Genomic DNA, 22,034 nt, shown 5'->3' on the forward strand with positions numbered 1-22,034 from the left:
AGATTGTAAGGACAAGAAGAGCAAAGGCCAAGGTGAGGAATTTTGGAGACTTCAAGTTGAAGTCTTCCTGAGGAGGTGGGGTTTCAGGAGGCAGAGAGGCCTAGTGTGTATGTGTGCTTGTGTGTACATGTTAATGGGGCATGGGAAGAAGTGGGGGAGGTGGAGGCAGCTTTTAGGTACAAGAGGAAGATTTGGAGCCTGAGTATCAATGGAAGAACTAGATGACCGGTCAGAGGGAAATAATGCTAACCTTAGCACGTGGGGCAGCAGCAGCCCAGTTCAAGGCATCGAGGGTCAAGCCCTGTAAGCTTCACAGCCTCTAACAAGTAGTGCTCGACCTCCTTTGCACATAGCCTTGCCCTGTGGCCCTCCTGAGTAGAGGCTACCCACGACCCAGCCTCATCTTGTATCACAGCCAAGGTTCCTCATGGCTGTTCCCAGACCATTCCCTTCCATGCTGGCACAATGCTTTCATTCCCTCAGAAACACAAGCCCGTTCTTCTCTTCACTGCTCACCTCTATGCCCTCCTAGTCATGCCACAACTTGTGCTCAGTCTTCTCTTCCACAGCCAAGCCGTCCATCTCTTCTGAGAGATTGGGGGATGGCCCACGCCCCATTCCGGGCTCACTACTCCTCAATCCCAATGCCACAGTAGTAAAACAGCACCCAGGACATCTCAACCTCTGAAATCTTTCGCTCCAGAACCTACTCTCGGACTACAGCATCCCATCAGCCTTTTAGCTATCTCACTCCCTGATCTCATCCTCTGACATCACTGAGCCTTTGAAGCCTCAGTCCCCTACTTTTCCCCGATTGCTCAGAAATTGCTGACTTTCCTCTCACCCACATGCAGGGTGGATCTTCCGGGACAGGACATGCTTTAATCTTGGATTTGTCAGGGAAAGGGATGGGAACAGATTCTGCTCAGTGTTTACTAACAACACTAATTGCAGTGAAAACCCCTTATAGTTTTCTGCCTTCCCAACAATTTCAAGAGGTAATCTTCTTCTTACCAGGCTGATGGGGGGACACAAGCTTAAAGAGATTTCTCTCAAAGTCACAGAACCACTTCCAGTGGAGCCAGGTACAGAGCAGAGGTCTGTAGGGGGCGCCAAGGTGTTGTGGCATCGGGGCCCCTTCAGTTCTCACCTGGCTTCTTCCCCTTTGCCCTCTCCAAATGGCTAATCTGCCGACTGCCTTCTCTGCTTCTTAGCCTCAAGAGGCCCACAGTGCGGTCTGCAGTCCCTCCTCTGCTGTCTTAGCTCCTCCACCAGCTCCCCCAGGGCCCAGCCAAGATTTTCAGCACTCTCCTCACACTATGACCTCATCAATTCCAGCCACAGGATAACTCTATCTACTGCTTATAGAAAAAAGAGGGGTCAAAAGGTACTAGGCGGTAAGAACTGCTCTCCTACTACTGCTTACTATCTGTACCCTTCCAGGTCCTTGGCTCACCCTCCACCTCTGTAGCTCTAACATGAAGCTTCTCAGAAGCAAGCGCAGTATCACTCAAAGGCCTCCTGGACAACATCCTTCCAAAGCTTCCAGAAAAGAGCACAGATGAGAGAGGTCAGCTCAATCATTTCCTCTCTCTCTATACTCTGAAGCCTCGAGACAAAATGGAAAAGAGGAAGACAGAAATTCACAATGCAGTGCTGGAAAAGCACTCATTATGGGGCCTGGCCCAGGGCAGGAACTCAGTAAATGGAAGCTGATTTTAGTTCTGGTGCAGAAAGGCTATCTTGGGTCGCAGCTACGCCTCAGCCTGGCTCTGGAAGCGGTAACTTTCCTTATCCTCAGAGCACACATGAAATAACTGAAGTGACTCACTGGGTAGTCCAGTGCCTGTTACCTGGTCTCTTAGATCCTAATCCACTTGAAGTGATGACACTTCCAGTATCCGCTCTGGATTCATGACTGTCAGACTTCGGTCTGAAGGGATATGCCTTTGCAGGGGTTTCTCAGTGACCACGGTAACCAACTCCTGAGGAGACCTCTTTGGCTCCTTGTCTTTTTTTTTTTTTAAGATTTTATGTATTTAGTTGAGAGAGAGAGAGAGAGAGAGAGAGAGAGAGAGAGAGAGAAAGAGCACAGCAGAGAGGGGCAGAGGGAAAGGGAGAAGCCGACTCCCCACTAAGCAGAGAGCCCGACATGGGGCTCGATCCCAGGACTCCAGGATCATGACCTGAGCTGAAGGCAGACCCTTAACCAACTGAGCCACCCTCCTTGGCCCCTTGTCTTATCCTGGTGCCCTTACTGAAAGGCCACTGTCATTCCTTCTCCATTCCGTGAGTCTAAAAACCCAAGGTAAGAGGAAGTTCCCCCTCACTACCCAAGAAGCAACAGGAGACCAAGGCATGGTTCTGTCTTTGATTGACCTCTGCCTCGCCAGGAGTCCAAAAGAAGGGCAAACAAGACACCAAGTGTCAATGAAGAATCTGGCTTTACCTCCTTCAGACACCTCCAATGGTCCAGCCTGTGTGAAGAGGGAACATTTATCTTTGTTGGGGAAGTATGATGCAATGGCTGGATGATTTTCATTCTATGTGACAGTGTGTGAAATGTACACATATGGCTTAAAGAAAAAGAGTAACAACACAATCTTGATGCTTGTACACTCACCACACTCAGCCTAAGAAATCAAGCATTACTAGTACCTTTGAAGCCTCCCAAATGTCCTTCCTCAATGGCCCTCTTTCTACCCAGAGGGAACCAACATCCCGAATTCTGTATAGTTTTATCATACTTCAATGTATCTATAAACCATATATTATTTGGTCTCGTCTGTTTTGTTTTCATATAAATAGAATCTTAATACATGTGTCCTTCTGTGATTTAATACTCTTGACATCTGTTCCTGAGTCATCCATGTTGGAGGTAATATGCAGCTGCACAGCTCATTCACATTCAGTGCTACAGAAGACTTTCTCGTCTCAAGAGTCCTTGACTAGCTTCATGTGGACACAAGGGAATACACAAGAGGGTTTAGAATGAAGTCAGCAGATAGCAGATGACTGCTGCCTGGGCCTTCCCATCATAAGAAGGCAGGACTCAGCTTGATTACCAGATGTGTCCACTACAGTGCCCCTGTTTCTCACTGTTGAACAATCTCTGCCCAGTGGAAAAAAACACTCTGCAATCTGTAAATCACCACAGGGACAATGAAGGAGCTGCTTGAGTGCCAACCATTCATGGAGGCCTGTAGGAAATAGTAAATATACAGTCAACTGATATTCAACAAAGGTGCACAGACAGATCAAAGAAAAAGGAGAGCCTTTTCAATAAATGGTACTGGAAAAACTGGATATTCCTACGTAAAACAATGAACATCAACCCATACCTTGAATGAGACTTTCTGCCCATTCCCACCAGCCACAGTAGAAAACCTCGTACTTCACAAGGATGTCAGGTAGAATATTCAGAAGGATTCTGCCTCAGCAGTGGGGTAAAATTAGCCCTAAATTAAATGCTGTTCTGTCTCCTGGCTAATAAAGCTTAAAAGCAAGGCCAGATGATAAGACTATAAGAAAAATATATTAAAACAATTATTATAACTGTATCCCATGTGTTCAAGAAGCCAGAAGACTGAACCATGTTAACTTGAGACATGAAAGATGTAAAAAATAATGTAAATCAAACTTCCATAGATGAAAAATACAATGTCTGAGAAGAAAAATACACTAAATGAGATGAATATTAGACAGTTGTGGAAGTTTAAGCTACTCCAGGGTACTGCTGCCCCCACATACATTTTGTTTGGCCAAGCGGCTTGGGGGCGGGGGAGGGTGGTGCTTAAAATGACACTGGCCCCTCACACAAGCCCTATGTAGCAGCCTGCAGAGTCACAAGAAGATTTAAGTTCCTGACATGACTTCCCCAACAGCCCTTGTGATCAGGTCTCCCCTGCCTTCTAGGGCCGTCCCCTTATATACCCCTTAGAGAAAACTCCTGTGGAGTTTACCAAAACCCTGCTCTTCTGGTTTGAAGTGACCAATCTGGCCTTAGCCTGGGAAACCCGAAGCACTCTACCCACAAACCCTAATAAAGGCATGTGCCCCAGGTCCTGCCACTCTCTTCTGTCTGCACTCTGCTTTGACCCTCCTGTGTGCCCTGCAGGCATGAGGCATGCCATTGCCCTGTACTTCCTCCAGGACTTGTGAGAAATAAAATTTTCTATTTCAGTTTCTTTTGTGGTCTTTTGTTGAACCTGGCTCACCATTCAGTACCCTGCGCTCCACTTCACAAATGTTAATTTAACAAACTCATAACGACAATGCAGTAGAGGTTAGTAAATTAGAATACATACAAGTAGAAACTATGCAAAATGAAACACGATGAGAAAAAAGACTGAAAATAATTGTACAGAGCAACAGGGGGCTGTAGGGCAATTTCAGACAGAAAAGATATGTAACTGGAGGCCCGGAATAGGAGGGAGGAGGGGAAAAACTAAAAAAAAAAAAAAAAAAAAAAAAGGCTAAAAATACTCCTAATTTGAGGAAAACTGAATCCATCCATTGAAGAAGCAAAATGAATTCCAAGCACAAGGAACATGGAAAAAAACATAACAACTCATATAAAAATAAAATTGCTTAATATCTGTGATAGAAAGAAAGAAAACTGGGTTGCCTGGGTGGCTCAGTTGGTTAAGTGTCCAACTCTTTTTTTTTTTTTTTAAGATTTTATTTATTTATTTGTCAGAGAGAGCGAGAGCATGAGCAGGGGGAGCAGCAGACAGAGGGAGAAGCAGGCTCCCTGCTGAGCAAGGAGCCTGATGAGGAACTTGATTCCAGGACCCTGAGATCATGACCTGAGCCAAAGGCAGACGCTTAACCGACTGAGCCACCCAGGTGCCCCTGAGTGTCCAACTCTTGATTTCAGCTCAGGTCATGATCTCAGGGTCATGAGATTGAGCCCTGTGTTGGGCTCTGTGCTTAGTGTGGAGTCTGTTTGAGATTCTCTCTCTCCCTCTGCCCTCCCCCCACTCATGCATGCACACACACTCTCTCTCTCTCTGAAATAAATAAAAAAAAACTTTAAAGAAAATCTCAAAAGCAGCTGGAGTGAAAAAAAGGTAACTTCTGTAGAAGGAACAAAGATAAGGATGGCAGTGGATTTCTGCTCAGGAATGGTGCAACTGAGAAGATAGTGGAGCAGAGCAACACCTTTCCAGAAAGTAGGAAACTGCTGGGGTGTCTGACTGGCTCAGTCAGCAACTCTTGATGTTGGTGTCTTGAGGAGCCCCATGATGGGACAGAGCTTACTTAAGAAAGAAAGACAGAAAGACAGAAAGACAGAAAGAAAGAAAGAAAGAAAGACAGAAAGAAAGAAAGAAAGAAAGGGCGCCTGGGTGGCTCAGTTGGTTGAGCGACTGCCTTCGGCTCAGGTCATGATCCTGGAGTCCCTGGATAGAGTCCTGCATCGGGCTCCCTGCTCGGCGGGGAGTCTGCTTCTCCCTCTGACCCTCCTCCCTCTCATGTGCTCTCTCTCATTCTCTCTCTCTCAAATAAATAAATAAAATCTTAAAAAAAAAAAAAAGACAGAAAGAAAGAAAGAGAGGAAAAGAGAGAAAGAAAAGAAAGGAAGGAAGGAAGGAAGGAAGGAATGAACAAACGAACTATTGATCTAGAATCTTTACCAAGTGAAAATATCTTTCAAAACCCAAGGGGTGGGACTTCTGAAATGGCTGTGAAGATCCTCTCCCCAGAAAACAGTGATGAAACTGGTCTAATTGTTAAGACAACTATTTAAGGACTCTGGTAATGGACCAAAGTTGTACAATAAAACTGAGAAGCATTTATTTGAGAAATTCTACTGAAGCTTGGTGAGAACTGTGGAAATCTGGTGTTTCAGCCAGGGGCTACTCACTTGACCTCCCCTCTAGTTCCATGGTGTACAAAACTCTTACACGGGAGAGGGGCTGACTTTGAGGCAAAGCACAGAAAATTTTGTAGGCAGGGATATAAAAAAAAAGACAGCAATCAAAGTAGCAAACGTTCAGGGAATGCCAACATACTGACTAGCCAGAGATGTCAGAGCTGGCTGGTCCAACTAGCCAGAATGCAACAGGAAAGTCAGGAGACTGAGACAACAGATGTCAATTATTATACAGCAATAAGGCTGTGATTTAAGGCACCTTCCTGGTGCCATCCATGTGCACCAGGAGACACGTACAAAAATACTCATGACAGGACTGTCTGCAATAGCAAAAAAAACTATAAACCCCAAATGTCCATCAACAGTCCAAAGAATAAATAGCACATTTTCATACAAAGGAATCCCATGGAGCCATGAAAGTGAATGAGCTATATGGCTATCCAAAACAATCTGGATGAATCTTAGGAAAAGAATAGTGAGCAAAAAAAGCAAGTCCCAGAAGAACACACAGTGTGATTATATTTGTATTACACTCAAAACCAAGACATTGTTTAGGGATATAGGCATATGTGGTAAAACTCTAAAGCGGGCTCCTGAGGATTAGGGGCTGGGCAGCCTGCCTGACCAAGGTCAGCAGGGTGGGGAAGAGAAGGGCACATGAAGGACATAAATGAATAGGAACCTGCATAGCAAGAAGTCCTGTGATAGCAGAAGCCACTAACTGGGGAAGAAAAAGGTTCCTGTGCTGGAAGCATTTCAAAGTAAAGAAGTACTATTCTTATCTATATGTAGTTCGAAGGGCCAACCCTGGACTGAGAATCAGAAGACCTGGACTACCCTCCAGACCTGCTGTGAACTTGCATTATAACGTCAGGCAAGTTTTCACCTATGGGGCTCGGGATATGAAGCTCAATTAAGATAATGCATGCTGAAGAGCTTTTTAAATGCCTTTAGGGAATGGGAACGGATGAGTTTCAAGCTCATCATAGTCTCAAGTAGAGACAGATTTACTGACACTAATGACGCTTAAACTTCAGAACCCCTCACCTGCCCAAGCCCCCTTCCAAAGCCCTCAGAAGAGCCCTAACCGTTTTGTGTTATTTTCCTTGAAAGAACCTTAAGTGGTATAAACTTCAAGCACCACTTGATCTAAGCCCCAAAGTGGCAGAAAGCTTAACAAATAGCCAGAGGAGATTCCTGCTCAAATTCTCTGTTCCTATTTAATTTTCCTGCCTCAGAAAACCACCTCCTAATTCAAACTGCATTTCCTTCAGAAACTAAGAGTGTGCTCTCAAAAGAGTATGACGAATAGGGCTTCAGAAATCCCTGGCTGTGCCCTTTGTGTAGAGACCTCAGGATACAATGAATCTTGCTGGGTAACTCAATACAGCGTAAGATTACTTTTCTAACAAGGCTCTTTGCTAAGAAGGTGCAAACTAATTTTGGCTAATATCCTTGCTAAATATTATAACTGGCTCAACTATGACAGAACACAACCACCTCTGTGTTGCCTCTACAACCCGCTTCTGAAACACTCTGCAATCTTGCCCCAAGGCTAGCAGCACTGTCACATACTCCCTGCCTTCCACAGGTTCCTGACTCTGGTCTTCTGTACCGGGATCTGGAGAAGCACAAATGCAGGCAGGGGCTGTAGCACAGGCACAATACTAAATGCTATTACTTACTACCCGGCATTTTGTGGAGCCCCAAACCTCCTTGTGCTTTGTCTCCTCATGAATGGAGGAGCAGAAGCTGAACCAGTGATCTGAGAATAGGGAGAGGAATCTGCCACTGGACAGAATATTTTCAAGAAGAGCAAATTATCCAGGAAGGGGATTTGCTCAGTAGAGGCTGAGAAATTTGTGGAGTAAGTCACAACTCTTCTTCCACAAGATGGCTATATCAACCAGGGAAAGAACAGGACTCCTAAGAAAATGTTATTTTGAGGAAACCAAAAAGGAGCACAGAATGAATCTCCATGAAATCCATGCAAAACCAACAAGGTTTTTGAGAATCTTAGGTCAGCAGAAATATACTGAAAGGGACAGAGAGAGAATATGAAATCAAAGGCGACTATTGAACCCCCAAATGCTATCGGCAAGAAGCAGGCTGATAAAACTCACCTACAAAGTGCTACCTTTGTGAAAAAGGAAGGATGACCGAGGTGTAGCCACAAGTTTAGAGGGGAAAACTAAGAGTTTAGAGGGTGAAACCAAGAGCCCAGGTGGCAGAGATAAGAGCCATGGTGGACTATTCCCAGGCCTTGAAACCTAATCCAGACCCTGGAGTTTGCCCAGCTGGATTTCAAAGCTACTTCAGGCTGATGACTCCTTTTTATTTTCCACCCCCCACCCCGTCCTTTCTGAAGATGAATGTCTATATTATTCTATGTCAGGGCCACCCTGGGTGTTGGGAGAGAGGGGCAGGTGACTTGTCTCATTAGTTTCACGGGGCCACACCTAGAGAAGACTTCTGTTCAGGAGTTGTACTTCATGGATTAAAAGCCAGAGCCTTATCTACATCTGATTTAGATGATCTTGACGATGAGATTTTGGATTTTTGAGCTAGTGAGATCTGGGACTTTGAACTGTTACCATAATGAGATGGGGCCCTTGGGAAGGGGTGATTGTATTTTGCATGTGGGAGGGACATGAATGGGAGGCCAGGGGGTAGACCGTGGTGGGCAGAAATTCAAGATGGCTCCCATGACCTTCATCTTCTGATGTTACTCCTGTGTTCATGTAATGTTATATGGCAAAAGGAACATTATTTGAGTGGGCTTCCTCTAATCACAAGCAGTTCTTTATAAGCAGAGTTTTCTCTGGCTGGTATAGAAAAGGAATTTAGACAGATCCAAAGGGTAAGAGAGATTCAACAACACAAGGGAGGTTTCATTGCTGAGATGGGGGAGGGCTGTCACAGGGCAGGGACCTCTGGGAGAAGGAGCTAAGCATGGTCCTGGCTGACAGCTAGCAATAAGATGGGGACCTCAGTCCTACAATCAGAAAGAACTGAATTCTGCTGATAATCTAAATGAGCTTGGGAGTGAATTCTTCCCCAGAGTCTCCAGATAAGAGCCTAGTCTGACTGACACCTTAACTTCAGAGAACCTAACATGAATCCAGCCAAGTCTACCTAGACTTCTGACTTACAGAACTGTGAAATAGTAAATGTGTGTTTTAAGCTACTAAATTTGTGGTAATTTGTTATACAGCAATAGAAAATGAATCCAGACTTGTTTAGGTCCACAAATTCTATTTCTGGACACGCTGCCGCTCCAGCCTATTCTGAGAACAATCCTCAGGCGGCAAGAAGAGGACCAGACTGTGGTTCTGGGGCCATCCCTTCCTAGCACAAGTTTCTTCATCTGCAAAATGGATGGATAAAAGGAGAAAAGCCATAAGAAAACACTTCTACACCAACAAGTCTTTTCAAATATCAGATGCATTACTAATCACAACATCCATGCCAATACTTGCAAAGAGGGATCCAGACACAGTTGAGAATAGAAAAGTAATAGCCAGGGGCGCCTGGATGGCTCAGATGGTTAAGTGTCTGCCTTCGGCTCAGGTCCTGATCCCAGGGTCCTGGGATCGAGCCCCGCGTCGGGCTCCTGGCTCAGCGGGGAGCCTGCTTCTCCCTCTCCCTCTGTCTCGCCCCCTGCTCATGCTCTCTCTCTCTATCTCTGTGTCTCAAATAATAAATAAAATCTTAAAAAAAAAAAAAAGAAAAGTAATAGCTGGCTCACCTTCCTCAGGCCAAGAATGTGGATTGCTGGAATAAAGATATGCTCCTTCTCCTCCTGTTAGAAAAGTACCCAGGAAACAGGCATCCCCCTTTAAAAACAATCACAAAGAGCAGACAATTTATAGCATAAATTTTCACAGAATCAAAAGTCCTGCCCATTTGTCTGTCTACAAAAGCTGCTTAGTCAGCCTCACATAGACCCAACTTCTTCCATGCCTTTGGCATTGCCTAGCTCTTTGTCATGTTACAGGCATTTTTAACTTGTAAGGTCCTCTCCGAGTCCAGGCACCAAAGCCTGCTATGCTCGTTCATCTCGCAGTGGATTTCTAGCAACTGGAAGCAGCTCTCCTTGGCCTAAAGCCTTGACCTCTCAGTTCTATATGTCTAGGCCAATCTGAGATCTGCTTTTAATAGTACTGGGAGATTAAAAAAAACACATCAAAAGGCCAAAATGGCAGAACAAATCCCTCTGTGTACCCCATTAAATAGTTATTTCTAAAGCTCTGCTGGGAGGGGAAGAATGCAAACAGGAATTGAGACAAAGAGGAACATATTCTTCAGATTAGCCCTAAAATGAAATATTCTAGTTATCTTCATAAACTGTTTACATTTCATTTTGATACAATGTTAACACTGAGGATAAGAAGGCTGCTTACCTTCACTGCTTGCTGGGTTTTCTCAGATAATTTTACTTCATTATCTTCTACCTGTGTCCAAAAGGAATACAAGTGTTCAGTTTCCTACTTCAAGGGCAAAACTCTCCTAGGTCTCTCCCATGTTCAACATTTCCAGGAGACTGGGCAGTCCCTCCACCAAATCCTGTGTTCTGAGGCCCTGATGGCTGGCAGAGCTGGGCTGGCTACTGGTCATCAAGGCTCAGAGCCCAAGGCCCTGGTGGGCTCTCTCTCTCCCTGGGACCTGAGGTCCAGCTAAATGAGCCTACAAGATGTGGAAATGATGTATTAGTCTCCACTTACATTTCACTTCAGAGAAAAGCAACTATTTGTAAGGATAAAGGGAAGAGAACATATTAATGTGTTCTCATTTATATGTATTCATGTTAGAGGATGATTCTTGTTCTTCTCTATTCACATCAGAATTATAGAAACAGGGGCGCCTGGGTGGCTCAGTCGTTAAGCGTCTGCCTTACGTCTCCCAGGGTCCTGGGATAGAGCCCTGCATCGGGCTCCCTGCTCCACGGGAAGCCTGCTTCTCCCTCTCTCACTCCCCCTGCTTGTGTTCCCTCTCTCGCTATGTCTCTCTCTGTCAAATAAATAAAAATCTTTAAAAAAAAGAAAAAAAAAAGAATTATAGAAACAGAATATAAAGATTTTAAAATAGGTACTTAGACCATTATTAGACTCATTGCTATCATATTTTGTGTCCCAAGGCACGAGAGTTTTAGACCAACTCCCACAGATGAAGATGGAACCCTTCTACGTGTAGAAAGACTGCTGTAAATACTCAGCAGCAACCATTCTGACCAGAGAAGGGAGCCACATGATCTACTCCTCACTATCTGTGTGACTCTGGACAAGTTGGTCAATTTCTTTCTTTAAGATTGTATTTATTTGCGAGAGAGACAATGAGAGACAGAGAGCATGAGAGGGAGGAGCAGACTCCCTGCTGAGCAGGGAGCCCGATGTGGGACTCGATCCCGGGACTCCAGGATCATGACCTGAGCCGAAGGCAGTTGCTTAACCAACTGAGCCACCCAGGCGCCCCAGGATGGTCAATTTCTAAGCCTTAGTGTCCTCATCTGTAAAATGAAGGTTTAATTTCTTCCTTTCATAATTTAACAGGGACCCAAATCACTTAGTTCACTTCTTTTGGCACTTTCCCAAGTTTAGGAGAGAGTTAAAGAAACTAGATTCATTTGTATAAAGAAAAAGAGCTGAGATAAAAACTTCCATTCCTGAACAGTAGCTAGTTTAGGAGCTGACATCCCACCAGGGACCCAATGAAGAGGCTCTTCCTCAAATGTTCTTCCTGATTTCTCCACATTTAAGTCCACTTACACCGGATGAATGACACTAACCAGCCAGGAGCAGAATCTGGGTATGGCGGCTGTCAGGACTATGAAGCTGGTTTCTGTGGTAACAGTGCCATCTGCAGGAAGACCACAGACATGCCAGTTACTGCCCACTACCGGAGCCCACCTTGTAGGCCCCCAAACTAACACCCCTCCCTTTCTCAGGAGCGATGGCTCCTCTTAGCAGTATACAAAATCTTGTGCCCTCAGAAATTGAAAACTTCTTCATCCGGGAACAGGGAGACTAGTGAGGGGAGGGAGGAAGGTTTCCCCACGTGATTAACTCTATTATTTTTTTTACAACAACTAGAAACACACATTTAAATGGAGAGTCCTGGGAATTAGTCCTTTTTATCTATATTTTTAATTTTTATCAAGGTAGTACAAGGGTGAAAAAAAGGATCTAATTATTATTTCAAATTGCTTCTTCCTGACTACCAGTAAGGCTGTACATGTTCTCATATACATATGTGTGTGTGTGTGTGTGTGAAGATAATGTTATAATAACATATTATTATATATTATGATTTATGTATACATAAAAACTATGAAACTATATCTATAACTTATTTTGCCAAAACAAACAAAAACAACTCAAGTTTTGCTTTCTAAAGACCTTATAAACACTTACCCTTTTCTTTAACCAAGATCTGAGACGTCAAAAAGGATTCTGAGAAGACCACAGACCCTAAGCAGCCCCTTCCGCCCAGTGAGTCGGGAATGTCGTACACAGTCATACAAGCCTGTACCAAATGAGAAAACAGAGGTAGGCCAGCTGTCAGTCCTAACCTTCTAAGGAGAGACCCTTAGGAAACAGACCACAAAATACTGCTCTAAGGCACATTTTGACAGAATACTCCAGAGTTTCTAAGGAAAACTCAAGTTATTCTGAACTACATCTCAGGACCAGGGAGAGGACTTCAGCATCACCCACGCTTCCCTGCAACTGCTTCTGCATCAGAGATACACTTGGGCCATAGGAGTATTTTTATGTTTCTATAAATTCCTTCAAATTGCTTATCTTTCCTAAGATAACAGCCTTCCTTCCTAATTGTGATGAGGCCCTGGCTTCTCAGAGTTGGAGGTGTTTCTTCCAGGCTTTGTACACTCATATACTCTTCGCATCCTGGCACATCCACATGCTCACCAACTCCTTTGGTTTGGGCTCAAGTTCTGAACAAGTCTGGGAAGGCGGTCATTCATTCATTACATGTCTTCATTGATATTTCTGGATACATGTCAATACCTACAAATGCTTCTTTCAGTACCAAGAAAATTAAAAGAAAACTATTTAAGCTTTTATGGCAAGACAAATAAAAAGAGAGGCTTCAGTAGGCTGGAAAAAAAAACTGGAGCAACACCGAAAGAGCTCTCGAATGGCTGATAAACAAGCCCTAATTTATGTTAAAACTAAAGAAAACAGAACAATTTTGGGGGAAAATCTAGCAGAAGAAACGCAGAAAATGGTATAAGCCAGAGCCAGGGTCTGGAATGACTGAAGATCTGGTGAGGGACATGGGATGAGTAGCACAATGAGCCTTCTCAGGTCCTGTCTCCTCCTGGCCTGATGTTGCTGAATGGCCAGGTGCAGAGTTCCTGAAACAGAGCCCATTTTCATACATTGTTATCCTAGGCTGGGACCCCTGTTCTAGGCTCAGGACAGAGACAAAAGACATAGGGCTCTTGAAGAAATTGCTAGATTCCCAAATACAAAAGGAAGGCAGAAGAGTTGAGAAAAAAACACAGTTAAAGCCAAAGTGGTTAATTTCTCATGTTGTCATGAAAAAAGGATGTACAAAAGTGACAGGTAGGCTTTTATATTTTAGTTAACTTTCTGATTAAGCCTGACAACTGGGAATTTTTTTTTTTTTTTTTTTCTAAATCTGCTTCAAAGAATTTTTAACATGTGAAGACACAAAACCTTCCTGGGTTGCATGGTCTCTCTTAACTGACAGTGGGAACCCTGCTTTGGTTTCCAGATCAAACAGGAAGACAATCCAGTGGGTTATACCCAATACTTTACTTTTACACTAGGCTTCTAATATTGAGGAAGAGGAGAGAGAAAATTAAAAGGCAGAACTTCATCTCTACTTGGAAGGGATGACAGGATTTGGACAGAAAACAACAACTTTCTCTCTCTTCTTTCCTATTTCATTAGTGGCTGCTGAATGCATACTTAACACAATAGTGTGATTCCACTGGACTCCTGATCACCTTCTATTGTGCAAAGGACCTTCCAGAGCACTGCAGAGGAATCTAAATAGAGAAATCAGGGCTTACGGTCTGGCAAGGAGATAAAGTACTATCATCTAATATCAGAAAGCACCTCCTAGGATCTTGATGATGTCACAATAAAGTCTCTTAGTTCTAAATGAGCATCAACACAAAATGCTGACAGATACAGGGAGCAGACAGATTATAAAAAGAGAAATTACTCACAACCTTAAAAAGTTACTCTTGTACTACTCTGTAGATGAGATAACACTATTGCTTTTCCATTGGTGATGGCGGTGGGCATGCATTTGCACTGAGTCATCCACACCTGCACACCAAGTTCCTGGTGACCAAAAGCTCACTGGAATTAAGACTCAGGCAGTAGCCACAGAACAGACCAAGGTGTAATCTGTGCCCACATATACTGCAACCAGCATCTTGGCTGGATAGCTACCATCCTCTCACGCATTGCTTGCCAATCTTCTGCACATCAGGATGCACTGGGCTAAATGGAGAACTTGGCTTGTGACCAGGAGCAACTGGTCTAGAAACTCTGCTCCCCCAGGCCATGCCAGCCAGCCCACCTAGGGACCAATATTTCTGCATCTCTAAACCATGTCCCTGTCCCATCAGGGTGCCTCCAGCAAATGGGTTGGAAAGTTCTGCTCTGACTACCCACTTCACTGGAGACTTAGGCCCCCAGTTTCTTAATTTATTTTCACAGACCCCTGTTAAGGGCATCAACTCAGGCCCTGGAACACAGAGAATCCACTGAAAACTCATCAGTCTGTGTTGAGGCAGGCTTGTCCTCAGCTCACATTTCCACATGAGCTCAGAGCAGTCTCAGTCACTTGGAGGAAGCCTTCCTAACCTTAGGAAGAAGTGTCTCTCCCAACCCCCAGATAAGACTCTGGGCCCTGGGAAGCTGAGGCACGGGATATGATGTGGGCCTGGTACAGCTGCCTGGGCACCCTCAAAATCACAGGCTCACCACAGCTGCAGCTGAAACCCTCCTGAGAATAGACCAGTTTTCTCAGGGACAGACTGCCCAAGACTCCCACCTACTCCTGTCTCACCCCTTGCAGATGTCCCTCTATAGGCCACTCCCTGCCAGCTGACTTGTAACAGCTCTGCTTACCGTCTTCACGAAGTATAAGCTATCTTCACTGTCCAGAGGCACAATCCTGGAAGAGGAAGAGACAGGAGAAACACATATTACATTTACAATGCTCTCTTTTCTCAACTTGGCAGCAACCCACAGACCCAGATTTCTTTCAGGGCTTTTCAAAGCACTGGGTTACATGTATGCAGATTTAGTACATAGGCCACTGGAAGGAATAAGGTCCACCCTTTACTCCCATGCCTCAGTCTTTCAGTGGGAAGCACTCAGGGTACAGGGTCTCAGCTGAGTATAGCCAGTCCCAGGCCCAGTCCTGGCATGATGCCATCGCCACGTGTACAACTCTAAGAAGACCACCCACATCAGCAGTTATAAGATAGCCTATCTTCTCTTTTTCTTCCTAAAACTTGCCCCAAATGAGCATGCATGACAAACACACACTTACCTTCCCTGATTATTCACAGCATGGATATGAAAAGCCGTCTTGGAGCTGTAGACCCAAAACAAAATAAAAAGTCAGTCTGTTCTCGCTAACCATACCGCTGGCCACCCCCCAGACACCTGCTGCTGTACTGCACTTGTGCTCGGCCCTCATGGCACATGTGCCAAGTGCGGGGCCAGCGCCTGACTCCAGTCACAGCTCTGCCTCTGTGCAGATTCTCATGGCTGGCTTGACACAGCAGGAGAGAACCATGTGCCAGAACTGTTGTTTACTGCAGACTGGGAAGACCCTCTACTGGCCCATGGCCCCCTGCCCCACAGCTGGGACATATTGTCCCGATGCTCCTTTTCTTTACTACCTTTGGGTCAAGCTGCCATCCCCGCTCAGAGCCCAAATAGAGGCCAAGTCTTGTGTTCCTCTCAGGAGATGATTTGCTAATCTGATGTAGTGTGAGGGTACTCAGTGAAGTGACCTTGTGGAGAGAAGGGAGGGGGGCTCCAGATGGGAGGGCTGGCCCTGGGAGATGCTCCTCCCATTGCCTGGTATTCTTTTCTTGTTCCTTCCTCCAGCTAGAGAGGTATGCCCAGGCCTAAGAGGCTTTGGGATGGAAAGGTGGCCTGCCCTGGAAAGGCTGAGTGGCCTACACAAAGCTCTGGAAGAGAGGAGGAAGGGAATGACTATGCCCGCCATGTCCATGGTGACAGAAGACCCCCATGTGACAGCAGCTAACATTTACATGCTTAGTCACTCTGCATGGTGGGAAGACAAGGAAACAGATGTAGAGAGCTCCTTGTCTTGCCCGAAGTCACACAGCTGGAAAGCAAAGGAGCTTCCTCAAACTCAGGTCTGCCAGGAATAGATAGTCCAGGCCAGAGCAAGGCCTTAAGGAAACAAATTTCTTCTACCCCTCTCCTCTCATGGCCAGAGCTACAAGATCCAGAAGACCCAGAGGAAAGAGGCCTGAAGGCTTGCACCAAAAAGATCTGGCTCTTTCCTCCGCTCCTGGAGCTGCAGCAATAGAATTCTTGTTAGATCAACTGACTGACTTACCTTTTTCAATGTTCCTTCTTACTACCCAGGGCTGTAGATGTAAGAGAACATGGGGCATGGAGCTGAGGCACCACAGGGCACATCCCGTAAGTGTTCTAAAAAAATTCCCCAAAAAAGTGCTCCTAGTGGTCCTCATACAGGACAGGTGGAGGGTTAGGTGGACTGGGTTCATGAAAGTTTAGCTATGGACACAGACCACACAGAGGGCCCCTGTGATGTGCCAGATGTAGTATGATGGTTGGACTGCCAGCAAGTCCGATTCCCAGAGCGTCTAGCCCCTGAGACAAGGCCAGGCTCCGGGTGTCTATTACCTGAGAGGCATCAGAGGCCCAGCGCCAGGCTCTCCTAAGCAGGGACTGTCTCTATGTGGCCAGGGACCCTGACCCTAACAAACTTCACCCCTCATGTCCCTGCTTCACCCTTCTAACCTCTAAACCTGGGTCCTTCAGGTCTCTGATGTTTCTGCCATTGATTTGCCTCCCATTCTGGCATCAGGAAATGTGTCTGACTCTTTCTCTTACAGTTCCTCCATCTTTGGCTGCTTGTCCTCTCAAAGCCCTGATCATGAATGTTTCTCTTTCAGATATCCCCTTATTTTACCGGAAAATTTCTCAGAGGGAAGATGGAATATCAAATACAAGACAGAAAAGGGTCTTTATAAAAAAAAAAACACATTAAAAATAATTCCTTATAGAAAATAGCAGCCATTGCTTCCATTGCTTACCGTAGGGCTGCCTTAAACTGCATCAACTCAAAGGAATCTAACCCAGATCCCAGGGTCTGCTCAGCTACCTCCTTTGCCTGCAAAAGCAATGACAAAACAGAGACAATTAGCTTTCACAGCAGGAAAGAGTACACATCACTGATAGGAAGCACTCTTCTAACATTTGGCTAGGAGAACACTGTGCCCCTCCCCCCTACACAACTGCTTTGTATACATCAATAGATCAAAGTGAAAACATTGTGTTAAGGGAAACAGGTGCCTGCTTTCTTTGGGCTGGGTTCACAGGAAACACTTCATTCAGGCAGGTGGGCATTGGAACCTGATCTGCCGGGAACTGTAACCAGCAGCGATGATGCCATTGTGAGGTCTGGAAAAGGGTTTCCTCCCCTCTCCCTTGGCCCTGGGGGAGGGACTACTGCCCTTGGAGTTTCTGCCAGATGCTAAGAATATTAGAATACCTACATTTACAAAAGATCAGTTAAAAAAGAAAAGTGTGGGAACTGATATTGTATAAGCCTTCAGCTAAAGGGCTGAGAAATCCCAAGTTGTACCCAGGATTCAAGTTCAGTGAGGAGGGGAGATGGCTGGGAGCTGGTGACTACGGCTACAGTCTCTCTGGTATCTACATCATACACAACCTTTCCAATGTCAAATGGCTTCTTTCAGGAAAGGTCCTATTGGCATTGGGAGGCATCAAGCCGACTCTTCTCCTCTCCTTACTGGGTCAGATATAGGAATCCAACTCAGCAGGGCAGGTTAACCGCAAAACAGCAAGGAAGAGAACGGTCAGAGAACGAGAACACATGTGCTTGTCTAGGAAAGGCAAGTCAGTTTTTCTAATTTTTAGTTGTTTTTTTTTTAAACATTATAGGAAATCACACTATGTAGCTCAAGACAAACTTACCTAACTTTATTAAATTCACAGTAGAAAAATCTATATTTTTCTTTATTTTTTAACTTTAAAAAAGCTTTTTAAAAAGCTAGTAAAATAAATAAATAAATATAAATTAAAAAAAAAAAAGCTAGTAAGTAAAACAGTATGCTACAGAATGATTTTTCTTTAACACAACCGGATATCTACAAAGAAGTGCTGATTAGCGGTCATTCCTAGGACAAGGGCAGTTCAGTCACAGGCAGCAGAAGCTCGGCACTCTCCAGGCACCTCTTTGTCTGGTGTCAGCTCCACTGAGGGCCAAGCTCGCACAAAACTGACTACTACCAGGTGTCCAAAGCCAAAACAGACGGATAGGACGGTTTACACTGAAATTACTACTAAGGAAAGAGAAACGTGGTGTTTAAATTACCTTTGTTAGACTGGAAGTTTTAGCATAACATGCAATGCCAGCCAAAACAGCCTGTGTAACAGCAGCGTACACCTGGGACAAGACCCTACTTTAGAACAAAAGACAGGGGTTAACTATAGCATCACAAGGTTTCAACAAAAGCTGCACGCACATAAATGACCTTCCCTAAGGAACTGATTTTTTTTTTTTTAATTTTTTTTATTGTTATGTTAATCCCCATACATTACATCATTAGTTTTAGATATAGTGTTCCATGATTCATTGTTTGTGCATAACACCCAGTGCTCCATGCAGAACGTGCCCTCCTCAATACCCATCACCAGGCTAACCCATCCTCCCAACCCCCTCCCCTCTTGAACCCCCAGTTTGTTTTTCAGAGTCCATCATCTCTCATGGTTCTTCTCCCCCTCCGATTTCCCCCCCTTCATTCTTCCCCTGCTGCTACATTCTTCTTCTTTTTTTCTTTCTTAACATATATTGCATTATTTGTTTCAGAGGTATGGATCTGAGATTCAACAGTCTTGCACAATTCACAGCGCTTACCAGAACACATACCCTCCCCAGTGTCCATCACCCAGTCTCCCCAGTAGACCCACACACTAACCCACTCCAGCAACCCTCAGTTTGTTTCCTGAGATTAAGAATTCCTCATATCAGTGAGGTCATATGATACATGTCTTTCTCTGTTTGACTTATTTCGCTCAGCATAATACCCTCCAGTTCCATCCACGTCGTTGCAAATGGCAAGATCTTATTCCTTTTGATGGCTGCGTAATATTCCATTGTATATATATACCACATCTTCTTTAGCCATTCATCTGTTGATGGACATCTTGGCTCTTTCCACAGTTTGGCTATTGTGGACATTGCTGCTATAAACATCGGGGTGCACGTAGCCTTTCGGGTCCCTACTTTTGTATCTTTGGGGTAAATACCCAGTAGTGCAATTGCTGGATCATATGGTAGCTCTATTTTCAACTTTTTGAGGAACCTCCATACTGTTTTCCAGAGTGGCTGCACCAGCTTGCATTCCCACCAACAGTGTAGGAGAGTTCCCCTTTCTCCGCATCCCCGCCAACATCTGTCATTTCCTGACTTGTTAATTTTAGCCATTCTGACTGGTGTGAGGTGGTATCTCATTGAGGTTTTGATTTGGATTTCCCTGATGCCGAGCAATATTGAACACTTTTTCATGTGTCTGTTGGCCATTTGGATGTCTTCTTTGGAGAAATGTCTGTTCATGTCTTCTGCCCATTTCTTGATTGGATTCTTTGTTCTTTTGGTGTTGAGTTTGATGAGTTCTTTATAGATTTTGGATACTAGCCCTTTATCTGATATGTCATTTGCAAATATCTTCTCCCATTCTGTCAGTTGTCTTTTGGTTTTGTTGACTGTTTCCTTTGCTTTGCAAAAGCTTTTTATCTTGATGAAGTCCCAATAGTTCATTTTTGCCCTTGCTTCCCTTGCCTTTGGCGATGTTTCTAGGAAGAAGTTGCTGCGGCTGAGGTCGAAGAGGTTGCTGCCTGTGTTCTCTTTTAGGATTTTGATGGACTCCTGTCTCACATTGAGGTCTTTCAACCATTTGGAGTCTATTTTTGTGTGTGGTGTAAGGAAATGGTCCAGTTTCATTCTTCTGCATGTGGCTGTCCAATTTTCCCAACACCATTTGTTGAAGAGACTGTCTTTTTTCCATTGGACATTCTTTCCTGCTTTGTCGAAGATTAGTTGACCATAGAGTTGAGGGTCCATTTCTGGGCTCTCTATTCTGTTCCATTGATCTATGTGCCTGTTTTTGTGCCAGTACCATACTGTCTTGATGATGACAGCTTTGTAGTAGAGCTGGAAGTCTGGAATTGTGATGCCGCCAGCTTTGCTTTTCTTTTTCAACATTCCTCTGGCTATGCGGGGTCTTTTCTGGTTCCATACAAATTTTAGGATTATTTGTTCCATTTCTTTGAAGAAAGTGGATGGTATTTTGATGGGGATTGCATTGAATGTGTAGATTGCTCTAGGTAGGATTGACATCTTCACAATATTTGTTCTTCCAATCCATGAGCATGGAACGTTTTTCCATTTCTTTGTGTCTTCCTCAATTTCTTTCATGAGTATTTTATAGTTTTCTGAGTACAGATCCTTTGCCTCTTTGGTTAGATTTATTCCTAGGTATCTTATGGTTTTGGGTGCAATTGTAAATGGGATCGACTCCTTAATTTCTCTTTCTTCTGACTTGTTGTTGGTGTATAGGAATGCCACTGACTTCTGTGCATTGATTTTATATCCTGCCACTTGACTGAATTCCTGTATGAGTTCTAGCAGTTTTGGGGTGGAGTCTTTGGGATTTTCCACATAAAGTATCATATCATCTGCAAAGAGTGAGAGTTTGACTTCTTCTTTGCCAATTTGGATGCCTTTGATTTCTTTTTGTTGTCTGATTGCTGTGGCTAGGACTTCCAATACTATGTTGAATAGCAGTGGTGATAGTGGACATCCCTGCCGCGTTTAAGGAACTGATTTTTAAAAAAAGAATGAGAAAAGTGCAAAAACGGAACTCATTGATTTCTAAACCTTTTATAAAGATTTATTTATTTATTATTTCAAAGAGAGAGAAAGTGTGTGCGTTCATGGGGGAGTGTGGGGAGGGGCAAAGGGAGAGAGACAGAATCTCAAGCTGACTCCCTGCTGGGCATGGAGCCTGACTCAGGGCTTGATCCCAGGACCCTGAGATCATCACCTGAGCCGAAACCAAGAGTTGGATGCTTAACCAACTGAGCCACCCAGGCACTGCTGATTTCTAAACCTTTTAAAAGCCATGTGCCTCACGTGATTTATTTGCTCCTTTTTTTTTTTAAAGTTTTGTAGGGCTTTTAAAAAAAATATATTTATTTTTTCGTTTTAGAGAGAGAGAGAGAGAGAGAGAGAATGAGTAGGGGGAGGGGCAGTGGGAGAGGGAGAGAGAGAATCTCTGTGTTGAGCGCAGAGCCTGATGTGGGACTTGATCTCATGACCCTGAGATCATGACCTGAGCTGAAACCAAGAGTGAGACTCTTAACCAACTGTGCCACCCAGGTGTCCCTATACTTTGCTCTTATAAAACTATCATAAGAAAAGCCAGCTCTGCTCAGAAGACCAATCCTCCCTGTTTGTGATCCAACAGAAGAGAACTCTGCAGGCTACCTAGCCCCTCTATGTCAGGAGCCTGAATCCCTTCAGTGTCTTGGTACAGACTTTCTGCTTTTTCGGGACCAACCACACCACACCTTCATGTCATCTCCTCCCAGGCTTACTAAGGGCAGGCTGCTACTGGAACCTCAGGGTGGGAGACCTCAGGAGCAAAGGAGATTACCTCAGAGGAGAAGAGAGCTCCACTTAAATTTAAATTACCAGCTGCACACCACTTTCCAAGCAGCTTACTTGAACGAGAGAATAGAGTGTGTTTCTGAGGGCAAACATTCCCTTCCTAAAGCTCCTTGCTCGCCAATCCTGCCCTTTCTCTTAGACTTCTCACTTCCCAAAGTGATTATAAGAA

The 22,034-nt window shown here is 44.5% G+C and overlaps 1 protein-coding gene across 1 annotated transcript in view; it reads right to left on the reverse strand.

Annotated features, from left to right (window-relative positions):
* The window catches only part of CUNH20orf194 (chromosome unknown C20orf194 homolog), a 133,200-nt gene that overhangs the window by 51,597 nt on the left and 59,569 nt on the right, over positions 1–22,034 (reverse strand). Inside the window, exons 13-20 of the mRNA XM_032419913.1 lie at positions 18,509–18,596; positions 17,205–17,281; positions 15,434–15,478; positions 15,007–15,052; positions 12,286–12,397; positions 11,661–11,731; positions 10,279–10,329; positions 9,624–9,711 (exon numbers count right to left, since the gene is read on the reverse strand). Coding sequence (XP_032275804.1) covers positions 9,624–9,711; positions 10,279–10,329; positions 11,661–11,731; positions 12,286–12,397; positions 15,007–15,052; positions 15,434–15,478; positions 17,205–17,281; positions 18,509–18,596 — 578 coding nt within the window. The remainder of the gene's footprint in view (positions 1–9,623; positions 9,712–10,278; positions 10,330–11,660; positions 11,732–12,285; positions 12,398–15,006; positions 15,053–15,433; positions 15,479–17,204; positions 17,282–18,508; positions 18,597–22,034) is intronic.

The sequence above is a fragment of the Phoca vitulina genome, unplaced genomic scaffold (assembly GCF_004348235.1).
Source record: "Phoca vitulina isolate PV1807 unplaced genomic scaffold, GSC_HSeal_1.0 scaffold22, whole genome shotgun sequence".
NCBI classification, from domain to species: domain Eukaryota; kingdom Metazoa; phylum Chordata; class Mammalia; order Carnivora; family Phocidae; genus Phoca; species Phoca vitulina.